Source organism: Stegodyphus dumicola, chromosome 10, assembly GCF_044657685.1.
Source record: "Stegodyphus dumicola isolate Sdum_Otavi_A_Nest chromosome 10, ASM4465768v1".
Taxonomy (NCBI): Eukaryota; Metazoa; Arthropoda; class Arachnida; order Araneae; family Eresidae; genus Stegodyphus; species Stegodyphus dumicola.
The window spans coordinates 184,813,827-184,838,725 of NC_140777.1; the positions used below are offsets into that span (position 1 = coordinate 184,813,827).

Below are 24,899 nucleotides of genomic sequence, written 5' to 3' on the forward strand. Positions count from 1 at the left end.
GCTATATTTCTTTAGTTAATCTTAGTCTCTTACGTTCAATCCCGAGTGTCGGCTTTGATTGTACCCTCCAAGACGGAGTTTTGTTAAATCTTATTGGACTAATAAAGGGTTAGTTACCCTTCCATCTTGCTGTTTCTTGTCACACGAACTTAAGCGATTATTCGCTAACTAGTTTTTAAGATTCGTCCCTTTCTACAGTAACTGGGAATTACACTAGTGAAAATCTTACAAGCTTTTGTTTAGATGGTACGTGTTAGTAAAAAGGTTGAGAACCGCTGGTCTAGTCTATTTGTGGTCTATAGATCTCCAGAAAAACTAAGATATAGTCGCAGTAAGTACCTGATAAGAAGAGTGTAGTAATAGCTAGGGATTTATGCACTGACAAAAGAATTTCAACAAAATGAAAGCAATGTTATTATAAATTTATTATTTTTCAAAATAAATTTCTCAAATGCAAAGAGGGAAACGGGCTGTAAATTGAACAACATCAGCCCGTAGTCAAGCATATGTTTGTATTCATTGAATTTCACAGGTAAGATGTTTCTGGCTGTTCAAAGAAATAAAATGTCAATATTCTGTTGTCTTCGCTGATTTTGCAGTGCAGGTTTGTTAGCAATTGTCGTTTGAGAGAAACGAAGGAAAATAAAACAAATTCAGTTATTTTAAAGAACGTTCTCATCTGTTACACATTTCAAGTTTTTCCGTCTCTTATTAGCAATCTCTTCACCGTTTTTTTCCGTATACTATGTCAACTGTTTTTTCAATATGTTCTCGTTGATCCTTTAGAAGGAGTGCATCGATGCAACTGGAAAAGACACCATTCTTGAAGCAATTGGACCTAAAAACGAGATATTAATTAATTGTAAGAAAATCATAAAACCAAAATTCCAATTTCATGATTTAATGTACAGTATAAGTAATTTCAAAATGTAAGGCAACATGCATTCCAAATAATTTTTTTTTAGCCCGAAGGGGTAATTTTCCCCAAAGGGATTAATTTATTTTAATCCCTTCAATTTTAATTTATTTAGTTAATGCGATACTTTATAATTAATGCGAACAACTTTTTAAAATGTTGCCGCCGAATATTAGAGCCCTGTATTATATTTAAAGAAATTAAACAATGAAGAACCTGCATAAATGTATACCTGTTTCTCGCATTGCGATGAAACAACGACACCTAGAGCCGTAAAATTTTGAGTAACGTACGTCTCCACCCGAATATGGGCATCTGGAAGCCCTTGGCGGCTTTCAGAATTTATAATTTGTTTTAAATTTGTTTGAAATTTAGAATTTGTTTTATTATCTGTTTCATATTTTGTAAAGCTTCAACGAATTTTTTATTTTAACAATCTCAAGGATTTCAAAGCGAGCCATGGCAACGTTGTACAGAAGAAACATTTTTATCTCCAGCGCGTGAGACTGTGGATCGAAATTTCTAAAGATAGGCTCAATTTAAAAATATTTTGCGATATTGTTCTTGAACTGAGTTTTATAGTTTAAGTGCGAATAACATGACATTTAATAAATAAAAGTAACACACAAAAAGATTAGAAAGTCATTTTGGACGTAATTTAAAATATGAAAAATTTCAGATTTTTTTAAATTTTTTTTTTCAAGTAAGCTGTATTTAATATTCAAGATCTAATAATCAAAACTACTTATACCTCTGTTTTTCCCAGTTGCTGTGGTATTTATAAGACACAGCGATATTTCGCCGCTTGAAGTTTTGGTCTATTGTATGCTCCTTAAGGAGACCAAATTCTGCAACTTAATAGTTTTCATAGACATCACAGACATTTTGCAGATTTTATAAACGTTATTCACAATTACTTGGTGCTTTTTTTTTTAACTGTTTTGGTATTTGAAATTTAAATCTGGAGTATGTAAAAGCCAGCTTACTGGAACTATGTGATTAGAAAAATATAGCAATTGTTTCCTGAAGTTAAGTTTGGAGATAATTTATTAAATTAAAATTTATCCTTTCATAGTCAAAGAAGTAAGTTTTGATAAAGTTTCAACTTAAGCGCTAATGGTTGCTGAATTGCGTGTATTTCTTTGTATTTCTGTAACTGACTGAGACATTTTAGTTGTCACGATTTCCTATCTGAGTAGATAACTACGAGTATAAAAGGAAAGCGTTCTCTCTGTTTATTGCTTGGGCGATTACCTTATCAATTTTAGTGGAATGTTTGAAACGACGAAAATGGTAACTTTGTAAGGTATATTTTAATTTTATAACAGTTATTTTAATTTAGTTAACCTTTGTTATTAATTTAGTGAATTTTATTGATTATGCTTGTAAGGATTATGTTAATTTTATCAACAGTTAAATTTTAAGTTAACCCTTTGCGGCACAGTGTGTCCGGTCTGGACACACCTAAAATTTCCTTCTGTACGCACAGAAAAATTGAATGAAAAAGGATTTATAAGTTACTATAGGTTACTCTGAACCTTCTTTATTTATAGTAGATGGCAGCTCAACACAAACCAATCCATATATTTTAGCCATGTTTAGTTTTTTAGGACCCTCATTTTTCAAAGAAACCTTCCAGATTTTTTTAGGGTATAAAAGGAATTGTTTGAAAAGAAATTTCTATGTTATTTTTTGCTGTATGCTAATCTCCTTATTCTATATTAGTTTTAAATTTTTCCCTTGGAATCTTGCCTAAAATCAAACGGCGAACCCTAGGTGTGGCCAGACCGGGCTCACCGATAATCTAGCACAAACTGAGAGTCTGTTCTTTGTTTGTCCGATCTCATCGGTCAGTTCATTGACAACAATGCTCGTTTCAGCACTCTTTTCGAAGTTCTATTCCCCAATTAATGTGCCCACTTTGGGCACACCCACAGAATAAAACGATAAGTGCTATCTTCACAAAATTTTATTTGTGTACTCTAGGCCTAATTAGACTGCCTACCTTTTTTTAAATCAAAACACCAACTTTAAAAGGTAGCGTGACGGAAAGGGTTAAAGTTCCTTTCCTGTCGATTCTTAATGTCTACATACTACTTCCAGCCAGAACTTAGTTTTAGAATCACGTCTGAATACATAATGAGGAAAAACGGCATTTAACCGCGAAGTTCTTCGGTCTTAACGAGAGAGTTACCAGGTATTCTGTCTACACGCGTCGGCCATTTTAGGCTACTCTCTCGTAAGCTATTATTACGCTCGGCCGTACTTTAGGCCCTTTATAATTTCGCAATCAATTAGCGTTAAGAGGCCAACTCGGTTAGAATCTTGATAGCTTCGGCTATATCTCTTTAATTTAGATTAGTTTTAGTTTTCTTCTTAGCCTCTTAAGTTCAAGCCTATGTGTCGGCTTTTATTGTACACTCCAAGACGGAGTTCTGTTAAATCTTATTTGAATAATAAAGTGTTATTTACCCTTCCATCTTGTTTCTTATGACACGACCTCAAGCGATTATTCGCTTATCGGTCCTTAAGATTCTTCACGTTCAACTGTAACTTAGCATTTACAAAATGAGGAACTCTACATGCTTTACATTCTAAGGTATATATTAATTTAATGGTGCTTTCCTATCTTTCCACGGGCCCACCAGCGGCCGAGCGGTAAAGTCGCTGAACACTGGTAGTTCGGTCCGAGGTTCGAATCTCGCGAACGGGCTGGCTCTATGGGCGTTTTCGTGGTTTTCCCCATGTGTAACGTGTATACGAGCCAGTTTCCCTTAGAACGTCCTCCACGAAGGCATCCCTTCCCTTAGGCAGATAGCCCTAGTGTGCTTTGCCATAATTAAATAAACCAAACCAAACCTATCTTTCCTCGTTTCCTAAAACCTAAAACTAACCTAAAACTCCCTACCAGAAGGAGTTTTTAGAATCGTGTAGAAAGCAAATGTGTAAGAAGTAGTATTAAAGGAAAGCTCAACTCACTTCGTGAGAGAGATCTAGGAATCCTGAGTAGCGCGCGTTTGCGTTTGCGCTACATCTCTCTAAGCTGTTGTTACCGCTCGGCCGTATTATTACGTGCCTTTAGATAATAGTTCGCCGGCTAGTTTAAGATCACGGGTCAACTACTTTAGAATTGTGTTAGCTTCAGCTAAAGTTCTTAGTTCTTATTTCTTACATTTTGAGTTCACCCCGAGTGGAGGCTTTGCTGTAAACCCAAAGAAAGGGACCGACTGTTAATCTTATTTTGAGTGAATAAAGGATAATGAACTCTTCTTGAGTTTACATTTTCTGTTCTTTGATCTAAGCGATTGTTCGCTTAACAGTGCACTATGTTCCTCGGCGCTTAAATTAACAGAATGAAAGTAAGGAACTCTATAACTTGACACAGAGGATTGGATAACATTTAAATTTTTCGCATATGGGAAACATGCAAAACTAACTTCGTTTTCGTTGAGATTCAAGCTTCGAAGTTTCTGATTGCTCGCTGCTCTAATAGTTTGTAGAGACATTAGGTTTATTGGAAAAGCCGCAGAGATGAAAAATTTGCAACCGCCTTCGCCGGGAATCGAACCACGTACCTCTGAAATACCGGCTCAGTGTGCTGACCACTATACCACGAAGGCACGCAAAGAAGGTGGGAGAAATACCTTATATACTCCCCCTTTTAAAGGGCGAATGGGATTTTTTAGGGAACCCAATTTTGGGTGTAGAGAGTCATCATTTACAACCCTTTTAGTTCGGGCGCCACTGTAGAGACATTAGGTATTTTGGAAGCAGGAAATATGAAAAATTAAGAACCGCCTTCACCGAGAATTGAACCGAGGACCTCTGGAATACCGGCCCAGTGTACAGACCACTAAAGCCCGAAGGCACGCTAAACAGTTGGGAGAGATAGCTTATACAGTTACTCCGCGATCACACGCAGAGAGAGAAAGGGAAAACTTCTTTTTTCCTCATTTCTTTTCCCTGTTAAAAGACGACTGGGACGTGAATAGATATATTTCCGAATACGGTTGGTCACGACTTGTCGTCTGACAGGTTTTAACAGGTCTGCAGAAGTCTTTAATATATGCGTACACTGTGGGGAAAAAAGGGGGGAAGGACAGTTCTGTATTTCCCGCTCTACTGGGCCGATTGACGAAATTCAACTTGCGTTTTTCATATTACGAAAGCGCAGCTTAGGACATATATTCGATTTATATATAGCAGGGTTCTAATGTAGGTATTTTCATATAAAATCGGACTATTTCTGAGATTGACATGCCAAATTTTTCCATATTTCGATTAAATTTTATATTTAGAATCTAATCGAATAGAATTTAAATACCAAAAATACCATCTGAAGTATTCAAGTTTTTGGTATACTTCAGATGGTTCTTTTGCACCTATATACTTCAGATGAAGAGAAGTACCAGGCTTTAACCTTCTTTGGTATAAATTATAAGGTACTTCTTCCGCCTTCTTGGCATGCCTTCGTGGTGTCGTGGTCTGTACGCTAGGCGCGTGTTTCAGAGATCGATGCTTCTACTCCCGGCGAAGGCGCTGCTCATTTTTCAATCTCTCTTGCTTCCAAAATACCTAATTTCTCTACAGTGGCGCCTGAACTAAAAGGGTGTTGGATGATAATTCTCCACACCCAGGATTTGGCGATTGGGTCCCCTAAAATCCCAGTCGCACTTTAAAAGGAGGAGTATATAAGGCATTTCTTCCGCCTTCTTGGCATGCCTTCGTGGTGTGGTGGTCTGCACGCTCGACGCGTGTTCGAGAGGTCCGTGGTTCGATTCCCGGGGAAGGCGATGCTCATTTTTCAAGCTCTCTTGCTTCCAAAACACCTAATGTCTCTACAGAATAAACAAATAGATGCGTTGCGAATTCATAAAAGATAATTTGTTTTAAACGAATATAGTGTTCTTTGAGAAAATACTCATTCCTTAATAAACAAAAATATAATCTCAGTATGTTACAATTCAGGTGAATAACAGGAAAATTAAAATAATGTTTTCAAAAAAAGAGTTTCATTAAAATCTTGGTTACCTGCACTTAGTGAAAAGATCGGGTTCCCGAAACATTTGGTAACAGTCTTCACAAATCGCCTCCAGACGTGCATATCCGGGTTTGTCATACGTACCCATGCAGCCAAGTTTTGTGAAACTTCTTTTTGGAAGGACATCTGTCGACTCAGTTAAGGATATTGCAATAGCGAACAGACACAGAAGGACTCGGAGTAATGCCATCTAATGGGAAGAAACGGAATATTAAAGGAAACTATTGTGTGAAATATTCCAAAATACCTTTTAAGCAAATTAAATAAAGTTATATTTTCAGTTATTTCTCAATAGTGTTTAATGTTGCAGCGTGCGTACAGGTTCCTAATAGATTGAATGTACAAGTCTGATAAAAGTGTTGCGTGCGTACGGGTTCGTTACGAAATGAATGCACAAGTCCGATGAAAAATGAACAAAAATTTATTATTATCACAACAAATATGCTTAAATTTCCTAAAATATTCGTGCAGTATTACAATATCTGACAGTAGTTATCTTTTAACTACTCAAACGTTCAAGAGAACTTAACTCAAAACAGCTAGAGAAAACTAATCCGCGAATTCGCTACAGTCAACTAGAGCAGTTTTCTAAACAACAACAAACTAAGTAACTACAACGAACTGAGAGGTTTTCCTCCTTTTATAAGATTTTAAAATCGCGCGCGAGAATTTTCCAGTACTTTCTCGAAAATCAAAAAGAGATATTTATTAAATGTTACATGCACGCGCTCTTGTATTTTCAATTTTCCGGCTTAGCTTTCTTTTAATATTCGTCACGCGCTGCACTGCGCGGGAAATAAAAACATTTAATTTACAATTCAACTAATACTATAAGCTATTTAAATACCAAATCCGTAACAAAAGGTTAATAAAATTTATTCTTATATCACGAAAGGAAGCACTTCCGCAGAGAACCCGGTAAATGTAAACATCGCCAACTTTGGCAATAATAGTTCAATCCTGGTAACCTAGCTAATTCATCCTATTCGCTTGTGCGAAGGTTGTTGTTGTTCGCATTTGGAGATTTATATTATTCTTCTCTTATTTATTGTTATTTTTTCTGAATTTTTTAACAACGAATAGATAGAAATATTTTAGCATAATTAAAGAAGTTTTCGTCGAAAGATGCCGGTTCTCGGCTCGTCAGTTCGGGATCAAAGGCAGAAAATATGGCGGGAGGGGTGAATGCTAATTTGTAACATGCTGTTCACGTTATGTTCTTAATTATTAACAGCTGTAAGCACGCAGAACCATGAGGTTTCCAAATCCTAAAATAATTTTAAAATGTAAAAATTTCTAGTTTTATTAACTTAACAATGCTACTGAAGAAAATTTCATTACTGTTGAAGGTTATTTGTATTGTGAAATATATCATGAAAAAGGACAGGTATTTGTTGCAACGTAAAATGCTTTAAGCTGTATGCAAGTAACTTGAAAAAAAAATACTGAAAACTATGTAAAATGGATGTATTAAAGGTCATGCATTCATTAATTTATTACATGGGCATGGCTCTTACCGAAATACATCAATCAACAGGCCAAGTACTTAATAATGAAAAATGACACTTGTAAAAGAAATATTAGTATTCTATATGAATTAGAGAAAATACATATAAGTATAACGTAAACGTAAGTATAAGAATACTAATTTTTATTTTTTAAATGAATTTTTATTTCCCGTTATGCTTAATACACTGTTTTCTGTGCTAACTTGAATTTAATACAAATTTATTTTCGTATATCACGTTTAACCTGTTAGTTTTACATCTACACACTTATTATCTGTGAATTTTTACTACCATTGTCTACTAACTTGAATTTACATACACTAAAAACCACGTTTACGGCTCGGCTCATCGGAGCTTGGCGAGTAAAAATGCAACGGCGCCAACGGGTTCTTTCCCGAAGCGCCAACGGGTTCTCTGCGAATATTCGAATATTCACGAAATATTCGTACAAGTGTTGTTCACAATATCACTTTGCAAAAAATATACATATTCAAAAACCTCATTAATTAATACTGATTGTTTAATAGTTATTTAGAATTAAGTGTTTTAAATTATTCATTTTCATTCTATACATAACCTAATTGATTGAAGCTTTAAAAATGTTTATTAACAATAAAACTAGGTTGTACGTTTGTTTTCAGTCCAAAGGGGCAATCTGCCCTGAAGGACTATTAATTTCGTTTTGGCATTTTGCGGTGAAAACTCTAAAAAGCTGTATCACTTTTCAAATCGTTGCCACCCTATATTATCGCCATGTCTTGTAGTTAAAGGAATTAAATAATGAAGAATCTGCATAAATGTTGGATGTTTCTCGCATTGCGATAAAACGATGGCACCTAGACGGCCATCCAGTTTTGAATAACGTAATCTTCCATAGAATATGAGCATGTGGAACCCCTAATTTCAATTTGAAATTTATTTTATTATCGATTTAAGATTCTGTAACACTTCAATGAATTTCAATTTAAAAAAACTAAACGATTTCAATGCGAGCCATGGCAACACTGTACGAAAAAAGAATTTATCTCCAGCGCCGAGACTCTGTATTGAAAATTCTAAAGATAGGCTCATTTTAAAATTAATTTGAGATACTGCTGTTGAACTGAATTTTATAATTAGAGAACGTAGAACATGATATTTAATCAATAAAGGTAACACACAAAATGTTAAAAAAACGCCTCTTTAGACGTAATTTAAAATCTGAAGTCATTCATATTTTTTTATATTTATTATGTTATTTTTTAAATGTCCGCTACTCAGACTTACAGATTATTTCATAAAAAATATGCTATTTTTGTAAAAATCTAATAATCAGCCTATAAATGACATTTTTTTGCCATTTTATATTTTTTAGTATGTTGCAAAAGTTGGACGTGGCGCGCATAACATTTTTTCCCAGATAGTGACACTCTTTCCAAAAAGGTTGACCACCCCTGCTTTACACAATGCTTTTTACATATTCTTTTCATACAACACTTTCGTTTTTCAATATAATGTAAACATTGAAAAGTAACACAGAAAATGCTGATAGCTGCAAAGAGTAAAAAATGCAGTTCCAGTCGATATGCCGGCCGTTTTAAAAGATTTCTCGGTACTTTTCCGTTTCGCCGGCGCAAATCTCGCCAAGCAGACTTTATTGGCGACAACATACAGTATACACATAAAAAATATTAAAAAAATGTTAGTTCTAAGAATTCCTTTTTTGAAGGCATAAACATTTTAATATCGCTTAAAATTTTATAAAAAGCCAATAAATAAAGACAATAAATTTGTAAAAAGACATTAATTTAAGAATTTACTATGCTTTCATGGTTCAACATCCTGATTCGCCGGTTTATATCACGTGACACCAAGCGATCTCATCTCACGTAAACTACTCTACAAAAATCTAATGCTCTCAGTAATTATCTACATTAATTTCAAGTTAAATCTTAATTTGGAACACAAGTTTAAATGCAAGAAATATTTCAATTCGTACGAATAGCTTACTCAGAAATTATGTAAAACTGCAGTGCTTTACTTCGCTAATGCATTCTCGTTAGAATTGATGAATTTAACCCTTGACTTTACCTTTTCTGTATTTTCGGTTTCGGGTTAAGCGCTGTGATTGCATCCTGATTGACTTAATTACCGAAAATGGCCTTAGACATAAAACTGAACTATCTGATAAAACTTCTATGTAATTATATGCCAGTATTGAAAGAAACAATCAATCTGATAAGAAAAAGCTGCGACTTGTTTTGAAAATGAGGCTTAAAAGGTTACCAGCGAGAATATTCCGTTTGGCATCGGTTGTACCATTATTGGCGACTTTATCGCTTGCGCCGGCAAAACGGAAAAGTACCGATTTCTCTGAATGATGAGAAAAAGAAAGAAATAAAAGAGAAAGAAAGTGGACAAAAATTTAGTACGACGAAGCTAAGAGAATGCAATACAGTTAAGCAAAAAGTAAAAAAATATCTAATAAAACTTTCTCATGATATGATACTCTATACAACGTGTGCCCAAATGTTCTTAACAGGCCTCTTATTCGTAAACCTTAAACCTAGATATGTACGAGTACTTCGAGTTACAAAAATGTTTTACGTTCATGTTTTAATCCTTTTGAATTTAAGGTTTGGATTGGATTGGATTATTCAGTTATGGCAAAGCACACGAGGGCTATCGGCCTAAAGGGAGGGATGCCTTCGTGGAGGACTTTCTAAGGGAAATGGGCTCATATACACGTTATACATGGGGAAAATCACGAAAACGCCCATGCAGCCAGCCCGTTCGCGGGATTCGAACCTCGGACTTAACTACCAGCGTTCAGCGTCTTTACCGCTCGGGCCGCTGGTGGGTCTTGAGTTTAAGAAAATCAATTTAATAAAAATTAGGAAATTTAAATGTTCTTCCTATCCCTATATTTATATCTCGAAACCTTCTGTACGAAAGTCAAACAAAACGTTTGACTCTAGCACAATAAAAAATGTCCGCGAGATATTTGGTATTAAAGTCATAAGTTATATTCAGAAACAATACCCAAAACGAAGAGAAATGCTTACATGTACGTAACTAAAAGTAAAAGTATCAGTTTAATAAAACGTTTTAGCGTTAAGAGAATAAGCATTTATGTGCAGATTATTGTGAAAATTATTAATCAATAAATTTTCTTTTAAAATGGAGATCTTATTCCCAGAATATTATAAAATTCTTGATCTCAAATATACCAACAGGCTTCAGTAGCTTGTATTATGATTTGCGATAATTAAAAATGAAAACCCTATTTCAAGCTTAATAAACTTTTGTATACATATGATATTATTAAGTAATTTTCATGAGAATATTAATTAGGCATTTTTTGACTTTGAAAAGTTCTAAATTACTTTTATCAAAATTCTTTTAGAAAACTAAATACAACCAAATTATACATAAGCAGATTTTAAACTGTGTTATTCTATTTAGAACTTTGTTTACTGAAGTAACTAACTTATAACGTTGCGCGCCTCTAACTTGCACGCAACCAAGGGTGACTGTGAAAGCTTGTATAAACCACAGAGTCTTGTAAAGGGTTTAAGTCCCTTTTTATTCAACGTACTAAATTACAATTGCGTCCTCTTGACGCTTACAAACTGTGCCAACTAGGCAGTCAAACTAAAAATAATAACCTGAAAAGAAAATAAAGACAAGATTCTAACTACGAGGCTCTCTAAAATAACTAACTCACCGCGTTTTACAAAAGCCGCAGCTAATTCAGCAGACTTGAAACTCACTGGAACAATTGCAACTACTTCCCGCCAAGCACATAGGCCGCAACGCGGGGTTCTTCAATTCTCGATTTCTACCTCCGCGCTCGCTAAGTAAGAATAACTCTCTCACCGAACTCGTTTCCTTCTATTTAAATCATACTACTTCCGCTGATAATTTGAATGCTTGCGCGTTCTACTCAAATTTACATATTCTGGCATTGGCAGTTCCAGGGGAAAGTAAGGATTGACAGAAAAGATAGTTTAAACTTAAAATAAATGTTAGTTAAAATAAATATAAACCCTACACTTGCCGCTGCCAGAATTTGGAAAACTTGGAAGCAGGTCCTACAAACGACCTGTTGTAAGTTTATCTAATTCTGAACTAACTGGCGAAAGTCTCGTTTACACAAAAAAAATCTTATGTAACAATTATATATTAAAATTCTGTTATTCGTTACAAAGCTTTCTTCTTACAGCCACTTTTCCTGGACTTCATCAATCAATCTTGGTCTTTCCTTCCAGCATCTGGAAGGAATAAGTATCAGTATCTTTCTACATACATTATAATTTACACTTTCTTGACACAATAAATTTTTGTTTTTAACGATTCGTTTTTCTTAGTTATTGCTTACTTCACATTCATTCAATTTTTCAAGCATTAATTCAACTTTACCCTGGCTCTCCACCATGTGTGGTGTCAAACGGGAATATTCGTGTTTTAGTCTTACAACACTTTCCCTAACCACCATGATTTGTTAGAATTCAACAACCAAATAGACACACCTTACTCGACATTCTACAACTCAATGAGCTACTTTAATATTCTTAAAAATTCAAATGTAGGTGGAGAACCCTACAAAACACATTCATTCTAGCTTCCCCCTCATTCATCTTTAAACATGCAGGCTTTCGCTCTAAAGCATGACTTTATCTACAATTTACTACTTAAATTTTGACTTCATTGCTTTTAAGCATTCACTTTTAGCATCTACAATTTTATGCTTCTAGACTAAATTCTACTTTTACATAACCTTCAAGTATTTACATACATTTACAAATTTTTAATACATATGCATTTTACAATTTACCATAAAATGAATAAGAGAAAATAAATTTTTACTTTACTCATTCTTCGCCAAGCTGGCGGCACTGAAACTAAAATTCTTATTAGTACAAGAATACGAAGTTATTTTTATCTCCGGCCAAATTTTGGTTTTAACATAACAGAATTAGTCTTTCGACCAACAGAAAATGCTTGTTTTTAGCTTTTACACTTAAAGAAAATAATACTTTTGCCTTAGCTAAATAAAGTAAAACAAAACTAAGTCTCAACCGAGACATATTGACTTTCGTCAAAACATAGAACTTCGTACTTATGCATAACATTTCGGAACAAAAGAGAAAAATATTTATAGAAGGTTTTAACTTATCTTTGAGTTTTCGATGCTTGAAATTCCGTCATCCGTTTTTGGCAAAATTGAACCCAAGTTAGAGGTGTCATGGATGTCAATCTTCTCCTTATTGATCTCCGAGTGTCGTCCCCGTTGCTCTTTCTTTTGCGTCCTCTACATGCTGGCCTCTTGACGGAGTAATCGTCTGGTTGTTGGCCTTTGCGTTTCTGCCTGGGACGGCTGGTCTTGACGTCCTCCGGTCTGGAGTCCTTCTCGAATTTCTTCTGTTCCTCGTACTTCTGTGCCTCCTGTTGGCGTTTCAGTTTCCGGAACGGCGGCCTTGCTGGCACCTGATTCTGTGGCCGTGTGCGCGTTCTCCTTGATGTGTAATTTCTCCTGCCATCTTTTGTAGGTGGTGTTTTCGTCTTTACCACGGTTTCTTTACCCGGTTCATCTGTATTTTTGTTTTTCTTAAACGCCGGAGTTTGAAAATCCTTTTTTCTTTTTGATACCGACGTCCGGGTTGTAGAAGTGCTAGGTCTCTCTTCAGTTCTCCGTTTCTTGGGTGGTGGAATAGTTGTTGCAGTCTCTGGCCCTTCTATTTCGTTTAGACTTGAGTCCTGCAAGAAACTTTTAAGGATTTCAAAATCATTTGGATTATAGTATTTTTTCACCTGGTCGGGACTTGCTTTACAGATTTCCCCTCTCTCGTTTTTAAGATATAAGACTACTCTTTTGATTTCCTGAATTACATAGGGGCCTTCAAACTTTGGAGCTAGCTTTGCCATAAAATTGTCTGGGGCACTTGATAAAGAAAATTTCCGTTTCAATACTTTATCCCCAACTTTAAAATCTGCTTCACGGCGTTTTCTATCATAATAAATTTTCTGTCTATTTCTTGCCGTATCCGAGGTTTTAAGCGCCTGATCAATTAGCTTTTGCACGTCCTTTTGTCTAAATTCCTGCTCTCTTTGTTGCACAAAGAATAATTTATCTAAAGGCGTAATTAACTTTCTGCCTAAAAATAATTCTGCTGGAGTTTTTCCCGTAGTATCATGATGTGCCGTTCTTAAAGCATAAGCTAATTCATTTATGTAGCCATCCCAGCGCTTTTTATGTGTGCTAACGTAACTGCGAATTATTTTTACAATGTTTTTATTAACTCTTTCTGCTATGTTAGCCTGTGGTCTATACGGAACCATTTTGATATGGCGTATATCAAGTCCATTGCATATGTTTTCAAATATTTGACTAATGAATTGTTTTCCGTTATCGCTAATGACTTTTATCGGTGCACCGTATTTTAAAATGTATCTGTGTAAGAATGCATCTGCGACTGTTTTGGCTGACGCGCGTTTAAGTGGAACAATTTCTATCCATTTTGAAAAATGATCTACTATTACTAAAAGAAAACGATTTTTATTTAACTCGCTCTGGGGGAAGGGACCAAGGAGATCTATGCCTAAAATTTCATTCGGAAATGTAGCGCAAATGCTATTTAAGTACCCGGCCGGGCTGTAATTAATATCATTTATTAACTGACATTGATTGCAGGACCTGACATACGCCGTTACTATTTTGTATAATTGCGGGAAATATACCGCCTCGCGTACCCTTTTTAAAGTCTTTCTGACCCCGAGGTGGCCCGCTGTTTTTTTTTTTCGTGCAACTCCCTCAAAATGCTTAATCGAAGCGAGGCTGGGATGACTGGCTTATACTCAAGATTTTCGTTTGTTGTTTTCGTATAGAATAATAAATTATCTATTATTTCATAGTTTTTTGCTCTATTTCTTATCGCATCGATATCTGTATGCTCAAAGCTTTCGGGGTCTTTCAAATAAGCATAGATATTTCCAAATTCAGGATCAGCTTTCAGTTCAGTAATAACCGTATCTCTAGAATCTAAAATTTTTGAAGTCAACCCAGCGCATTTAAGTTCATTACCTTCATCGTCCAGTTTTATACGAGAAAGTGCGTCAGCTACATTGTTTTCCTTACCCGGTTTATATTTTATTGTGATATTATATTCTTGGAGTTTTAAAGCCCATCTTATTAACCTGGGCGTTAGGTTTTTTCCCGAGTAAAGTCTACCAACAGCCGCATGATCCGAAAAGACTGTTACTGGCGATTTGCCGAAATAAACTCGAAATTTGTGTACAGCCATTAATACGGCTAATGTTTCTCTTTCTGTAGCTGTATAATTCCTTTGTGTTTGATTCAATGTTTTACTAAAAAATGCCAGCGGATGGTTATTTTGCATAAGAACTGCACCCACCGCATAGTCTGATGCATCTGCCGCAATTTCCAGGTTTTCATCCCCCTCAGGGAATTTTAAAACAGGGGCATTAATAAGCGCTTCTTTTAATCTTTCAAAAGCTGTGTTCGCTTCCGCTGTCCACGTAAATTTACTCTTTTTTCTTTTGATTACTAAGAGTGGTTCAAGAATATTAGCGAAATCTTTTATGAAAGATCGATAGTAAGAATATAATCCAAGGAAAGACGAAAGTTTCTTGGCGGTGTTGGGCGGTGGGAAATTCTTAATAGCTTTTATTTTTGAATCTTGCGTTTCTATACCCTTTTGCGAAATTTTATAACCGAGATATTTAAGTTCTTTAGTTGCGAACTTGCATTTTGAGGCGTTAATTGTAAGACCGGCCTCTTTTAATAATTTAAAAACTTGTTCGAGGTCATTAATGTGTTGTTCCAACGTACTACTCGTTATAATTATATCATCTAGATAAATTAAAGTTGATTTTCCTAGGACAGGCTTTAGAACAATGTCCATAGCTCTCTGGAATGTTGATGGGGCCCCACACAACCCAAAAGGCATGCGTAAAAATGCATAAGTGCCCGATTTTGTTATAAACGCGGTTTTATGTATATCTTAGGGTCTCATAGCTATTTGATAGTAGCCAGACGTTAAGTCCAAAGTAGACATATATCTCGTCGATTTGATCTGTCTAATGATCTCGTCTATAACCGGCAAAGGGTAAACTGGAAATTTAGTTATGCTATTTAGTTTTCTATAGTCGATAGCAAACCTCCAAGCCCTTTTATCCGAAGGAGGAAACTCGTTCTTTTTCCTACATAGTACGACTGGACTCGCGTACTCACTATTTATGGGCGTTATTATTTTATTCTTTAACATCTCCTGAATATGTTCTTCGATGATTAAGTCTTTTTGTTTATCATAGCGATACGGTTTAATCCTACAAGGTTTTTCGGCATTTAATTGAATCTTGTGAGTCACGATCTGACAGTTTCCCGGTTTTTCTGAAAACAAATGAGAAAAATTACTCAGCACTTGCTGTATTGCTTTACTTTCCTGGTCATTCAGATGGCTAAGGTCCAATTCAGGTGTCTCCGCAGGTTCCACCACCCTCTGGTCCATCTCCAGCACCACGGAACTATCTTGAAAATTTAATTTGGCCCTCGCGGCCCTTAAAAAGTCCATACCTAAAATAAGAGAGTGTTGGAGGTCTTTCACCACAAAAATTAATACTTTGAGATTTTCCTCTTTTATCTGTAAGTTTAATGATACTTTCCCGATGCAGTGACATGTTTTTCCTTGCGCCGCTATAATTTCCGTATTTCTGGTTTTAAAGAGTCGTATCCTAAAAAAATTCTTTTTGAAGAACTTTTCACTCATGAAATTTCCTTCTGCCCCTGTATCGATGAGGGCTTCTACTGGTACATCGCCAACCAGGACTTGTATAATTGGTAGCTGTGAGTTTTTTACGATGACTGTATTTAGATGTCTATTTGAGGGTCTTTCTAAAACTTCCGGGGTCTGGACCCTCCCTTTCACAGGCCCCTCTAGTCGTTTAAAGCTTTCCTTTCAATCTGTGTCTTCTGGGTACGCGGATGCTTATTTTCAAATTTTCTTTTTGGGCCTTGACCTTCGAGTTTCGATGCGTTAGCTTGATAGTTCTTTCCCCCATATGAGCGATTTCCATTTCTTGTTTCCTCCTTCCTTCTGGTACTTTGAGAATATGTTTCCCCTCTCGCTCTTTCCGCTATTCTGCGATTTTGAAATTTCACCGCCAATTCGAAAAGTTCCTGCAATGTGGTTGGGTTTCTAATTTCAAAGTAGTCTTGGACAGCGGGTAACAATCTTGGTAATATTATTTCAATAATCTCCGCATCGGGTTTCTTGCCATACAGCATATCCGTTAGCTTGATTTTTCGTAAAATAAAGTCCGTCAATTGTGCTGTATCCCGTTGATAGAAACTATATAGCTCGGCTTCCAGCCGTGCGCGATCTTTCACTATGGGGAAGGCCTTTACTAACGATTTTTTGAAATTTTCAAATGTATACGTCGGGCTTTCAAATTCACCTAGTAGAAATTTTCCTATATTTTTCCACCATAGCGCGGCCTGTCCTCTTAGTGCTGATGTGGCGATGGCGACTTTTTGTCTTTCAGGTACAGGGTAGAGCTGAAAGTGGTTTTCTATACCTTCTAAAAATACGGACACCGAATTTTTTCCGTCGAAATAGACGTTTGGCTTGATTGATGCTCTCAAAGTCTGGACCAGGTATCCAAATCCTTCTAACTGCGTTGTCATTTCTTGGTGTTGTCCAGCGGCTTCCATCCAGTTTTCGGCCATTTCAGTTCGATAAGTGTTCGGGCGCCAATATAACGTTGCGCGCCTCTAACTTGCACGCAACCAAGGGTGACTGTGAAAGCTTGTATAAACCACAGAGTCTTGTAAAGGGTTTAAGTCCCTTTTTATTCAACGTACTAAATTACAATTGCGTCCTCTTGACGCTTACAAACTGTGCCAACTAGGCAGTCAAACTAAAAATAATAACCTGAAAAGAAAATAAAGACAAGATTCTAACTACGAGGCTCTCTAAAATAACTAACTCACCGCGTTTTACAAAAGCCGCAGCTAATTCAGCAGACTTGAAGCTCACTGGAACAATTGCAACTACTTCCCGCCAAGCACATAGGCCGCAACGCGGGGTTCTTCAATTCTCGATTTCTACCTCCGCGCTCGCTAAGTAAGAATAACTCTCTCACCGAACTCGTTTCCTTCTATTTAAATCATACTACTTCCGCTGATAATTTGAATGCTTGCGCGTTCTACTCAAATTTACATATTCTGGCATTGGCAGTTCCAGGGGAAAGTAAGGATTGACAGGAAAGATAGTTTAAACTTAAAATAAATGTTAGTTAAAATAAATATAAACCCTACAAACTTAAATGCATATTTTATGCTTAGAACAAAATTAGCATAGTTACCAATTCAGCTGAAGAAATCATGTTTTCCCCATTGGAAATAGTAAATTGGTTACATGTACCTTTCTTGAAAATTTGTTTCGAGCGAGTTGCCTTATAAGTGAGCAAGCTTAATAATTAGTCAGTATCTGATTTATATCAACATTATTTATAATATTCATCTTCTTGTTTAATTTTATATTTTTCATTAACTCCTTCTTCTTATTAGACGACTCCCAGCAAAAATTTCATTCTGTATAAATCCAGTTTTCCATTTCAGCAATGGAGCCCACCAGCGACCAAGCGGTAAAGTCGCTGAACACTGGTAGCTCAGTCCGAGGTACGAATCCCGCGAACGGGCTGGCTGCATCGGTGTTTTCGTGGTTTTCCCCATGTATAACGTGTATACGAGCCAGTTTCCCTTTGAAAGTCCTCCACGAAGGCATCCCTCCCCTTAGGCAGGTAGCCCTCGAGGCTTTGCCGTAATTAAATAACCTAACCATTTTAGCAATGGTTTTTTTTTTTCTTGAATCTTGGATATCAAAATTATAGGTCCCATCCCCAAGTGCCGCCATTTTAGCAAGGGTACTACTTATAAAATTGCTTTAAATGACGCAACGATTCAGATTTTGACATTATTACATATAAAGAAATGAATTTTATAAAACTTAATCAATCTAATTTTTATACGGCCGTTATACTTATGTTTTATTTTCTACGGCCGTTGTACTTATGTTTGAGAAAATAATAAAAAAAGAACAAAAAAAGATTTGGTTTCGGTACTACAAAATTTGATCGAGATATTTCAAACTTGGCCATTTCGAAACTTGCCGTTTCTGAAGTCATTTTTAATTTGCATTGAGTATTAAGTTAGTAAATATATTTAAATTTCGAGGTTGATTACCCCCTCCTATAATATAATTCAGTGATATTATTTTTCTTACTAGAATCTTGAATTTATAATATTGTTACATTTAGTACGCTAAAATAATTTTCGTAATTGGAGGCATGTATCTACGAAAACCAGTTAAGGATTTAGAGCTCACGGTGTACAAATGCGGAAGTATAATGAATGTGCAATACAACTCCAATTATTCGAACTCCGACTATCCGAATCGCTGATTATCCGAATCGCCTTCAGAATTCAAGAAAACAATTAAGACAGAAACGTAGTGTTGGACAATCAACGATTTCAGATATTAAAAGGAGCAAACCTACACTTTTATACTTCGTGTCAATGCTTGAAAACGAAGAAGAAAATGAAGAAGAAGCTTGAAAACGAAGAAGAAATGTTCTTCAAGAAAATCAATAAAGGCAGCAGCAAACAAAAATTTAAAAGATATCGTTTTCAAGTGGTGTTTGCAGCAATGTTCTATGGGAAGTCCAATTTCGGGCTTGATTCTTTGTAAAAAAGCTAAGATCTTAGCTCAGAAGCTTAGTTGTTCAGCCTTTAAAGCAGGGTATCTTAAACTCTTCTTCAGTCGCCATTCCCAGAACCCCATAGTATTTACAAAAATTTTATGGGACTCCAAGGTGTATTGCGCAAATCCGACACACGCGTGAGTGAAACTGTCAATTTTGTCATTTGTACTGTAATATATTATTGCAGTTTTAGGTCATTAACTTTCATTTCTAATTTTAAGACATAGAACAATGTGAAAAGTTTAAATAAGTAACAGACGAAATGAAAGCGTCACGTGCAAAATAAGGAAAATGAACCGTTTATATTATAAAAAGAATGCGCCGAAACGTTTTCGTTTTTTTCCTCTGTCTGTACTTTCTTATCTTTATCTATTTTCAGAAACATTGCGTAAAAATATTCGGTAATTGTAAAATTATTATAGTAAGTTAAAAGAAATATCAACACTGCTAAAATTTTTGACGACCCCCTACTGCAGGCTCCGCGACCCCCTTGACCGAGATATTCAGCATGACTTTCAGCACTTGTAAATATTGTACAGTACGCTACATGCCTTGTCATGTTGATTAATTAAAACCTCTTTGCTTTTAAAAATAGTTTTTTTTTCTCAAATTTTCAACATACGGTACATACAGTAATTAATTAAAGTGTGCGTAAATCCTTTCTTTGGAAAAGGATCTATGATCTAATCTTCTCTGGAAAAAATCCAATTATCTGAATGGGTTCCGGTCCCAAGTGATTCGGATAATTGGAGTTCTACTGTCACATATTTCACAGTATGAGAAAACATGAAATTCCAAATGAAAGAGAAGAACACTAACTATCGAAATATAAAAAAAGTTCATTCACGTTAGATATACTCTGCTATTAGCATTCTCATAAAGAAAATCTAGCTTGCTACTATTACACCATTTCAATTGCGATAATGAGAGATCGATGCGATAATTTAATCGTTATCTTAAAATAACAGAAAACACTCACCGAGAATGAAATGTTGAAGACTCGCAACTTTTGTTTTGACGAATGAATGTTTTGCCTCTCACTTCTCAGTTCTTGTGGTTTTGTGTCAATTTCGAAGTCTTTTTATACATCCAATATCTTCCAGCTATCTACGCGAATATACCAGCATGCTTGATGATCATTGGCTAGAAGAGAGTCCAGCCCCTGCAGGCGTAGAACTGCGTTTTCCGTATTTAGCATTCGTATTCATCCCTCTATTTTTGTTTCTGTTTCTTCTTTTAACCCCGCTGTAATTTTGAAGATCCCAGAATTTACGACCGGATCTACCGGATTTAGTAAAAAAGCCATTTTCCTCTTTATTTGACTAAAAAGAATTACTACGATTGTTGTTTCTTAATTATTTTAAAATCACGTGCATTAGCTAAAAAAAATGGTGCGTCGAGTATTTTTATTTACATCATTTTGTATACAACATAGAAACGTTATTGCAGAGAATATTAAAAAAATTTAGAAACACCTCAAGGCCGTTCAATTATAAGGTATTTATCACGCATTTCTTAGCATGGTGTAGTGGTCAGCCCACTCGGCTCGTATTCGAGATATCCGTGGTTCGAGTACCGGCGAGGGCATTGCTCATTTTTCACGTCTTCTGCTTCGAAAAATACCTAGTGTCTCTACAGTGGCGCCCGAGCTAAAGAAGGTGGTGTATGATGATTCTCCACTATCACAATTTGGCGAATGGGTCCTCTAAAACCCCAGTCGACCTTTAAAAGGGGGGGAGTATATAACATATTTTTCCCGCCTTCCTTAGCATGCCTTTGTGATCTGCACGTTGGGCGCCTTTTCCAGAGGTCCGTGGTTCGATTCCCGGCGAAGGCGTTGCTCATTTTTCATCTTTCCTGCTTCCAATTAAGCTAACATCTCTACAGTGTTATAGTTAAATAACATTGTTAAGGTACGCTATTGCAGTTTATGTTCTTGGCTTATTTTTATAATTTATTTTACACCTTAACCACAAAAGTTGGCAAGTACGTTTAATCACGTGCTTCAATTTAAAGACAACGGACTAAATTTCACAACATTCACCATTTTTTTAAACCTTATACTATCTAAAATGCTAAAAAGACAGTATGGATATATATTTTTTAAACGTATCTTGTCAATGCTGGCTCTGTGACTCACGTGTCTTTTTTCACTTTGTACAACTATATTATTTGCTTAATATATGTATTATTATTCACTATTTACTACAATTGTTATATATATATTTATATTTATATACTCGTAGTACACTTTATTTTATTGTAATGTAAAAGTTTTATTTCCGAATATAATTAAATAATATAAATGTAAAGGGTCTTATTCTTTGATTACGTACACTCTATTTAGGATGCATTGATTTTTAATAGAGAAATGCTTTTATGGTGGTACATATATTTTTGTTTCATATTTATATGGAACAAAATTTGGAAAGTTTGAGAACTATCATATCCACAAAAGTTTATACTCGGCCCGTGATTTCGCAACCGTTGGTTGGAGATCTACTGTTACAAATATGTTTTCAGTGATGCACAGATTCACGTTTTAGAATTTTAACGTTTAAGAAAGGCAGTTTTGTAAAAATTACGAAATGTGACTTTTTATGCATTCTTATTATCCTTGAACTTGTATTTAGTAAAAATTTGACTATTGTACAACAAAATTTGACCTAGCTATCTGGAATTAAATTCGAACATCATATTCAGGGGTCATACACATATGTTTGCATTTCTGCAGACCTAAAAATGAAATATCCATTTAGAAAAATGTTTCTAATGTTAAGAGGTTATAAGGTATTTCTCCCGCCTTCTTAGCATGCCTTCGTGGTGTAACGGCCAGCACACTCGGTGTGTATTCGAGAGGTCCGAGGTTCGAGGGCATTGCTCATTTTGGAAGCTAATGCATCATCTCTGGAGATAATCAACCCAATGTGAAAATTTTCTTAAGTTTGGACACCAGTGTAGATTATTGTTTTTTCGAACTTGAATAGTTCTTTCCTGTCCGTTTTCAATTTAATTCTTTGTATTTATTTCGAATTCAAGAATGAAAATAAATTGTTCTGTTTTCGCTTTGCTTTTAAATTCGCTAATTTAGGCGGAGCGCGTACTTCAAAAAATAATAAGTGCCTTTCATCTTTTTCTCCAATTCCACATCAATTTCATTACCTCCTTCAGAACGTTTCTTTTATGACACCTTTTAGTTGTTGAGAATGTCATTGGATAACTGTCTGTATCATCGCTGGCCAACGATCAAGTACAAAAAGGCCAAGAAACGGTAAACTTTCTGAGGAGTAAATAGCACTTGATTTTATTCCTAGTGGTTCAGTGGTCTGACTCTGTACGTTTTTCTCATCTGCAACACAATATATAAATCATAACATATTTATAATTATAGAAGCCTTTATATTCACGATATATATATATATATATATATATATATATATATACACGCACATTACTTCGTGATTACATAGTTTCCATTAAACGTTCTCTACAAAGTCATCCCTCCTGATAAGCAAACAGTCCTCCTTATAGGTGGATGCACGGAGGAGGCTGAGCCAATATCGCGAGCACAATTACTCCAGTTAGCCTGAACCAAATTAAACCTGCAGAGTACGAAGAAAAGCCAGTGTTAAAATGCAAAGTAAAATAAAAGGTCACTTATATCATTCAGTAACAATAATCATTGTCCGCTGCTTAAAATTCGCATGACAGTCGGTATCCTTTTCTCTTGTCAGAATGATGAGACATCAAATCAAGTTGTGACGAGTTAGCGTTAATTTGAGTATCACTGTAACGACTGCAAGCGCCCTCGGAGTGGGAATTGTGAAAAATTGCCTGTGTCCTCGCCGGGGTTTTAACAACTGATGCTCCAGTTCTTATCTGAACATGCTAACCTCTTACACTTTGTAAGGTTTATCCTAAGTTTTTGACAGTTATCTTTAGTTAACCCTACTTTCCCCTACCTCGTAATTTCAGCTTACAGGTTCCTACCGGAATGTGTTTTTAAAAACGCGTATGCATGAGTAAGAGCGGTATTTAAGTCGAAGTTTCACTGACTTCGAGAGAGAGCCTCAGAATTTCGACTTTTGGAACTCTTAGCTATTACTACGCTCGGCCGTATTTCAGGGCCTTGACAGTTTCGCCAACTTATTCGATATTTAGGGGCCAGCTACTTAGAAATCTTGATAGCTTCGGCCATATCTTTTAGTTAAGCATTTGTTAAGTTTTATTTCTTATTACTTTGAGTTCAAGCCCAAGTGGAGGCTTTGCTGTGCGCTCTGAGAACGGGGCCATCTGCTAATCCTCATTTTGAGCAATAAAGGGTAATTAACTCTTCTTGAGTTTTACATTTCTGTTTCTGAACTAAAGCGATTGTTCGCTTATCTGTTCACGAGATGCCTACACATTTAGATACTGTTAGATAAAAGGTTGGAAGTCCACAACCTTGGCAGCTTTCACCAAGAAAGACGTTACTTCTTTGCATGCTTTGGTAACGTTTTGTAGGTGTTAACACAGTGAAGGTTTGTTTTTACTGTGCTGTAGTTTCGTTTTCATTTCTTTTGTGTTGCGCAGGAGATTTTAGTCATAGATCACTTTTACATTGCAATGCAAGTAGAATTCAAAACCTATTTTCGTTTCATGTTATTTATGTTTGTATTGCTGTTAATTTTATGGATGAAATATGCAGTAAAAGTCCTCCATAGTGGTAGTTTGATAAGAGAAATCAAGTACAAGTTTTGAAAACTGGATTTGCAACAGAGGGGGAAGTGCTTTTATATAAATTTGCATTGTCACACTAACATTGAAAATAAAACAAGTAATGTGAAAAAAAATTTTTTTAAACTCAATTCCTACTTAGTTCAACAAAGGAAATTTTTATTTTAGTTACTTTTTATTAACAATGTAGAGACATATGCATTTTTACAAGCAGGCAAGATGAAAAAGTAGCAACGCCTTCGCTGGGAATCGAACCACGGACTTCTCAATTAAGGATGGAGTGTGCTGACCACTACACCACCAAGTCTCGCTAAGAAGGCGGCAGAAATACCTTATAACAATATTAACATTATTTTCGTTTCTAATTTATGAAGCTGATCTATAATTTCTCATTCTATCCATCTCTTGTAATGCTTCATTATTGCAAGGAAACTTTCCAGTGATTTTCGAACAGTCTAGTTCTTCAATTACTATTCTATCTAATGATTTTACACAACTCAATTGGACATATGCTTTACCTACTGCTGTTTTTCTTTCTCTGATCGTCGCTTGCGTTGTGTGGTAGTTTCTTTTCGTTTTCTTTTCGCATTCTCCGTTTGTGAAACAAGGGCCATTTTGAATTGTTATATTTTAAACATATATTATTATCACGCAAACATAGAAATATGGCGAGAATTTTCGCTACATAATGGGGCCTTCCATCCACTTCATCCAACTCTATAAAACTACCATTCTTTAATTCCATACACTTTAAAAATCTTGAGAACTCTGTCTTACTGTTGCCACTTATTTTTTGTTAAATATGACAATCCCATTGATCGCAGTCAAGTACTATTATTTATTCATTGTTATGAAATTAATTTTTAAAGCACGTGATAATTCCTAATAAACGGTCATTATTTGTAAGTCTTATAATATATTTAATAAAAACAGCCTATTTTTAGTTTCGATAAAC

At 35.6% G+C, this 24,899-nt stretch overlaps 1 protein-coding gene across 1 annotated transcript; it reads right to left on the reverse strand.

The window, feature by feature from the left end:
- Positions 1-401: 401 nt before the first annotated feature.
- On the reverse strand, positions 402-20,361 carry LOC146995235 (ion transport peptide-like). Its single transcript, XM_085826131.1, has 3 exons — positions 20,208-20,361; positions 5,948-6,147; positions 402-838 (listed from the first exon to the last, which is right to left on the reverse strand). The coding sequence occupies exons 2-3, from the start codon at positions 6,145-6,147 to the stop codon at positions 724-726; spliced, it is 315 nt and encodes a 104-aa protein (XP_085682257.1). The 5' UTR covers positions 20,208-20,361; the 3' UTR covers positions 402-723.
- Positions 20,362-24,899: the final 4,538 nt, after the last annotated feature.